Source organism: Chenopodium album, chromosome 20 (genome assembly GCF_948465745.1).
Source record: "Chenopodium album chromosome 20, dcCheAlbu1.1, whole genome shotgun sequence".
Classification (NCBI taxonomy): domain Eukaryota; kingdom Viridiplantae; phylum Streptophyta; class Magnoliopsida; order Caryophyllales; family Amaranthaceae; genus Chenopodium; species Chenopodium album.
The window spans coordinates 41,817,043-41,824,477 of NC_137853.1; the positions used below are offsets into that span (position 1 = coordinate 41,817,043).

Here is a 7,435-nt window from a genome sequence, read left to right on the forward strand (position 1 = left end):
ATAATCTTTGTAAATAAAAAGACATAAAAATCTAACTCAAATTGTTATTTCAATCACTAACAAAAACAATTATTCAATTAGCAAACAGGTCTGGTATCAAGCGAATAAAGATATTCATAGTAAAAGTTGTACATTAACAAGCACGAAAATAAATGCGGTGCAATTTTTTTAAAACGGGGAAAATGTGTATTATTGGTGGCATTATAATTTCTCATACCTGCCAGATTAATTCTATTATGAGGTTGTCTCTTGATTGCGACAGTGAAGGAATTTAAGCTGGAATCACATCGTTCATACAGTATTATAATTACTCCTAAGACTCAACATTTCAATTAGGATGGTATTCACCAAATTAAATAAAGACTTTAAATTAGCAAATATACTCCACTCCCTAGTAGTTAATCCACCTAACACTATTATTTTTGTGACAAAGATCTTTTATATGACAATAAAGTAATCATGTCATTATTGGAAACAACTCAAATAAGCATGATTATCTAATTAGATTGATGAGGTTAATTAAAGTGCATGCCATCATTATCTCAATCATCTGGCCCATTAGCTAGCCTTTTTTTTATTATTATTTTTTTTTGAGGAAATTAGCATGCTATTCATAGAAAGCTACTAATAATCCTCCTTTAATTTAATTCAATTTTTAATATAAGGTTTAATTGATTTGTTTTATCTTCTATAATCAATAAATAATCAAGAATATGTGGTCATTTGTTGAAATAATGAGTACAGCTAGACAGCAGCAAACAATAATCAAAATTCACAAATTTCAATCAAAAGTATGAGTGCTCTTGCTTCTCTATTGAATATTCACTCAAACTGACGAGTAGGAAGCTTTCGTGATAGAATATACTTATATACTTTGGATATATCAATATTAATTTAGGAAACCAACCTGGACAAATATACGTTCTTTTTCCCTCTCTTTATGTATTTGGAATTTCGTATGTGTTTATGAATAACTCATGCATACGTGATTGTCTTGCCTTATGTGCCGAATTTAAACTTGTTCTAGATCGCTCTTTTCGTGTGTGAGATCAAACCTATATAGATTGTACGTGTTTATCAATTTATGAAGACTTGTTGAATGTCCGACATGACCTTAACCCCCAATGGATTGAAACTTTAAAAGTTTGTTGGGATAGTATTGCATACATGGTCAAATAACTAAATGTGTTCATGATCACTCTTTCACGAGAATGAGGCTATATAGGCTGTACATATTCATACAAAATTATTAAATGTTTGACATGACCTATTATGTACTAATAAATCCAAATGGATTGTAAGTCTAAGAATGTACATAGTAGTAGGCATCAAAATGAGTAAATGTTCATTGTGGGTATAATTAATCATTACTCCGTATTATTTTTAGATATTGTTAGTGTTATAGTTGTCTTTTGAGTTATGGCCATTTTTATAACAATTAGATCAATTGAACCATGCCAATCTTTTCAATTTGTTAATGTCAAATAGGTCTATAAGTATGGAGTATTTATTTTCTTATACATGAATGATTATGTCTACAATTAATTCAAGTAGATTGATTAATATAAAATATTTATATAATAATAAACTCCAATTAGTTTAGTGATAGATTGAATGATTAATTGCAATTATCAACCATCGGGATTGTACCAATAATTGTATGCATACAATATAAATATATACTCATACAAGCAAAGTAAGAAAAATTCAACTTTCTTGAAATGAAAAACTTTCTAATAGATATACTTTGCTTAATTAAGACATTGGCCTACAATACAATAAAATAAAATAATGGAAAGTGTCATCCACGCAAAATAATTTGCAATTCATAACTAAAAAAATGAGATCACCCTCCATTAATTTCAACTCCTAAATTTTAAACAAAAGAAAGGAAAAAAAAAAACCATGATTATATACATCATTTTCTGCTTTTCCCAAGTGTCTCTATCCGACTAGCTAGCTACTAGCCCACCACAAGCCAAGGTCATAATAATTATAATTATAATAATTAATTATGAATTTATGATGATGGACGGATGAATGCCAGTGCCAAAAATGGAAATTTCTTTTTTCCCTTCCTTTCCCATCTTGTAAGTTGTACGTCCAATTTTATAAACTACTCCTACTAAACTAGGAAATTGGATGGACAGACCATATATTATATATTCATAATTATATTATCTAAAGTTTTTTTTTTTAATAAAATCATTGATCATTGCGTCGCTTGAATTGATTGAGGCGACAATCACTTAGTCTTGAAGCATGCATTGCTCTCTTATACTCTCCCCATGTAAAGGGCTTGTATAGGCTTGGATTCAATGATGACACCATCTCTTCTATTGGCGAGATTGTTGCATTCAATGGTGGTGCCCCGAAAAAGATCATCGACATCCTTGCCTTGCTTATCGAACTATTTGCCATTGCTCTATGTTTCACACTTCCAAATCTCCCATTCGTCAATACCTACACACACATAAACATTTCATTACATTAGTCTAAAATTAATCATATTTGTTATACATTCACAATGGTAAATTATTAGTAGTCGCATAAATTAGGCAAATAACAATAAACATCTTAAATGGACGTGACAATGCAACACTCTAGTATAATCAATGACTTATTATTTAAATGATACAATGTACAATATATATGTGACGCAATCACATATGTACGAATTAAGATAATGATAGTGAATGAAAATAGTAAAAAAGAGAAAGTACCTGAAGGGCATCCCCCACCATAACATAGAAGGCGTTGGGATCAGGTTGAACAGGAAGCCACAAACCATGAGGAGTACAAATCTGAAGGCCAGCAATATCGTTGGATCTTAAGATGGTTAAGATCTGAGGGTCAGAATGCTCTCCAAATCCAATGCGTTCACCATTGATGAACGAGTCCCAATTTTTAAGGGCAGGATAATGATTGAGTCTTAGGAGTGAATCACTTTGAGGGTCTCTGATTAATTTGCTAAATATGGTTTTATCTTGGACCCACAATCCCTCAGCCATCAGATCTAGTAACGAGCATGATAGATCTGATACCGCGTCCACGTACTCATTTACCACATCACTACACAATACAATGTGTGGAATACAATTAGTACAATAATCAGTTAATTACTAAATTTCGCCTCCTACTAGTTGCATACGTATGTAGATGAAGCCCCTGCTTAATGCTTATAGGGGTTGAAAAGAACATGTGAAAATGGGGTGGGTAACAGAGGTAGGGGTGGATTCTTCAATTGGAAAGATGTAAATGGAGTACCTTCCACCCTCAATTTAGAAAATGACACTGATACTGACACTCTCTCTGTTGTTTACTCACCTTTTTTTTTTTTTTTTTTATGATGTTTCACAAGTTAAATAATTATTATTATTAATAAGTCGTACAAATAAAATTGAATTGAATTGATATTGATTTGATTAGTGAGAAGTCATTGATATTTTTCAGAGTCTGAAACCCCTGTTTTCAGAAATTTCTGAATTCTGATCTAGATCACTCGATCACTTTACAACTTCTACTGCTACAAGTTTTCTTCAACACCCTATGGCCTATGCTCATTGTCATTGGGTGTCCCTCTTACACTTGGACCTCCTACCGTACCACAAACTTCATCTTTTCGATTTGACAGTTCATTATCTACATCACTTACCTTATCCTATCACTTTTAAGGGTTTAACTTGCAAATACACTATAGAATAAAAGTCTTGCTAGGATTATCTTAATTTGAAATTTACACTTTTTTTTTTTGTTTCTCCTTAATTATCTTAATTTGAAATTCACACTTTTTTGTTTCTTCTTAATGAAGTGCAAAATAAGATTGAGAATTTAAACCTGCTACCTATTGTACGCGATATCTTTATAAGTCAAGACATCATTAAACAAGTTAAACCTTTTAAAATCTAATAAATATTAGTCATTAAAATAGTAAGGATATTTATAAATTTTCTAATCTATATAGAGAGATGTTGTCTTGAAACCCTTTACAAATTGAATGATTTTATCGGTCTCAAAAATATCACTTTTATTGACAAGAAGTCAAAAAACACAAAAACAGAATATATATATATATATATATATATATATATATATATATATAAAGAAAAAGAAAAAAACATTCCATGGAATATAATGTGGGTGGATATTAAGGATATAGGAGTGGGTAGATAGATGAGATATTATTTATAAAATTGGTATGTAAAAAGTACACCGTAGAATACGTAAGTTCTAAATTTAGCATTTAAATGAATGATGCAAGAATATTCTTGGATGAATTGGAGACATGCAAAAATAAAAATGTAGGCTCATAACTAATGATTAATGATTATGATCACCCAAGCTAAGTTCACCAAACAAATAATGTGAATAAAAGAAGCAACGTGGAGAAGGTAGCTATCATATAATGATACGTTGCACAATAATGGAATTTTATGTGTAAACGTTTCCCTTGTTCAACCACATAGACTCCTTCTCTTTGGTCCTTTTTTTTTTTTTTGCTTACTTATTAATACTATATGTTGCATTCTATGGTTTTAATGCATGCCAACTGATTTTTTTTTTATTTCTTATGATTTGGCAGCTGATGCCAACTGATGATGATATTTATGTATATAGGTACATACACATCCATCAAGTTGCAATATTTCATCCATCAAGCTTAGCTAGGATGTATGGTACTACTAGGCCTACGACGACCTTGACAAATCATTAAACTATATACGAGTACGTACTACATAGTATATCACATGATCAGTACCTCACTCTGACCGTATAAAAATTATTTATTACATTATTCGTTCAAATTACACTATTAATATCGTGATATTTATTATATAGTTTGATACTCACTTCAATAAACACAATGTATAATTTTTTTATTTAATATGATGATAGTTTTTTTTTTTTTTTTTTTTTTTTTTGACACAATATATGATGATAGCTAGAAATCTAATGGATGATACTTTTCCAAGTGTATATTACCAGTAGTATTATTCAAGTTATTTTGCGTGCTTCATATTAGGTCAATTCAACTATTATTTACTCCGTAATGAAGGGGAGAAGGGAATTAAAAATGATTGATTATAACTTATAAGAGGTTGAATAATACTAAATTCTAGAACAAAAGTCAATGTCAATAAAAAAAAGGTAAGACAAGTAATAATAAACAATTAAATCTCATGCTGTACTATAAAACTAATAAACTTAATTATTACAGGCGACATGAAGTACTTGTACTCCTATAGTCCTATAATATACGGAGTATTGAGGAAATAATTTTTAAAAAAAAACACTCTGTTTTAATTTGACCTCATTTTCTATGGACAAGCTAAGCTAGTCTAGGAAGAAGAAATGAAATTGTAACATTGTATCATACTCTTAATAAGTCATGTCAACTGTGCTACTTTTATTTTGTTTTAAAAAAAAATATGGGTGGACGATTAGACAACATTTTCTGGCCGACAATGTGTAAAAATACAGGTCGGTAAATAAATTTACTTAGAAATTCTTAACCAAATACTATGAATAAATCCATGCATACAAGGGAAAACATACATATACACGAGTACTACCTCCGTTTCAATTTAGACACGAGTACTACCTCCGTTTCAATTTAGTTTGTATGGCACGATGAGATTAGTAAGAAAGAAAAAATATAATAAAAAAAAAAAGTTACCTGAAAACAGGTGGATGCGTGGAAGAGTTGTTAGCGTGAAGAAGAAGGTACTCAAGATCACCAACGTCACCATTAGAGCCAATGTTACGGAAGCCATAACCAAAGGGTTTAGGGACGGTGGGACCCACAGCACGGTGTTTTTCCGGTGTGGGCTTAGAGAAGAAGTCGAGACCTTGTCTTTCGAGGGAGGAAATGATATCGGAGGAAACACCGTGATTAATGACCTTAAAAATGCCGAACTCTTCGCAGGCCTCGACAATGAGGCCTGCTAAGGTGGACTTATCTTTGTGTTTGAGAGAAAGATCAATGATTGGCACTCCAACTGCCTTGGTTTTCTTGCTCCTCTTTAGAGGGTTTGGAGAAGCTACAACCATGATGAACAATGAACAATGAAAATTAATGATATAATAATATAATATATGGTGGTTTAATAATATAAATAAACTTGATATTTTGAAATATAGGAGTGGTGTTATAGAGTTTGACAATATGGAGAAAATAAATGTGGGTTTAGCAGGAGGGAGGGTTGGGGGTATATATAAGGCCTGGGTGGTGGTCAAATAGTCGAATATTGAATTAGTAGTTTATTTATTTTATGAAATTTAATTAAAATATATTAAAAATGATAATAAAAATAAAAAGGCATGAAGGAGAAGAGATAGATTGGAAAGGGGGTGCGGGGGTGCCGTGTGATGGTGGGGCCGTGGGTTATGTTAGTTGATTGTTTTTTTAAACCTTTGATATAGAAAATTTGTCCCCCCGTCCTACCCCTTTGTATTTATTTTCTTTATTTCTTGTATTTTTTTATTTAGACATTTAAATTTATGACTACATCCCCTTTTTTCTTCAATTTTTCGTACAAGTAATGGATAGGATCAAATAAAGAAGGTAGTTAATGCGTTTTCTATTCACTTGATTTTTACTTATCTGAACTTATTTTATTTGTAATTTGAACTTAGCTATAACTATTATCAGAAGTTATTCTTCCTAAACAGAATTTGTTAAACCCGCAATAAATGAAATAAGGTGAATAGAACATGCTCTAAGTCTCCAATACAAAGTAATAGTTATTTCGATTACCCAATATAAGTACATGGTATGTAATTATTGTGATACAAGCTAAGTAGTGTAATAGTTACTCCGATTATCCAGTATAAGTATGTGATGAATATTGTAACTAACCGTGATTAAATATTACTTCGTATAAGAAAGACATACAATGTTGTATGTAATTCAGATGATGCATGCATCAACATATAAAAAAAAATTACCGGGTAAAACGGGATAAATAGGAAATCTCACATTTAAAAGAAGTTGCATGAGGAGGTTGAGCTTCTAACTTTAAAATCTCAAAAGTGTACTTTAAGTGGTTAAAATCGATGATTCATTAGTTGGAAAAGAAGACTAAAATTGGCATGTGTATGAATAGTGACAAGTAGTAAAATAAAAATGATGGAAGAAATAATCAATGAGTTAGAAACAGTAATTAGGTGTGCGTTTGATTAGTTCCTAATTAATTAGGCTCCTATCTGCTTCCATAAATTTGCTCACCCAATAAAAGAAGGAGAATGATACGAGTAGTAAAATTGTATGGCGTGAGTATGGACGGAGATGATATGATATGAATAATAATCAAAGGGAAGATAAGCAGACACGTTATGTGTGGGGGACGGGGGGAAGTAGGGAACTAGGGATGGCGTCTTTCAGGGATTTAATTTAAGTTGCCACACCCAGGGACTTCTCTTTAGACATCCAACC

At 31.3% G+C, this 7,435-nt stretch overlaps 1 protein-coding gene across 1 annotated transcript; it reads right to left on the reverse strand.

The window, feature by feature from the left end:
- Positions 1-1,718: 1,718 nt before the first annotated feature.
- Positions 1,719-6,148, reverse strand: LOC145598557 (gibberellin 2-beta-dioxygenase 2-like). Its single transcript, XM_081654931.1, has 3 exons — positions 5,678-6,148; positions 2,724-3,072; positions 1,719-2,463 (listed from the first exon to the last, which is right to left on the reverse strand). Exons 1-3 carry the CDS (start codon positions 6,049-6,051, stop codon positions 2,206-2,208), a joined length of 981 nt encoding a protein of 326 aa, XP_081511057.1. The 5' UTR covers positions 6,052-6,148; the 3' UTR covers positions 1,719-2,205.
- Between the last annotated feature and the right edge of the window lie 1,287 nt (positions 6,149-7,435).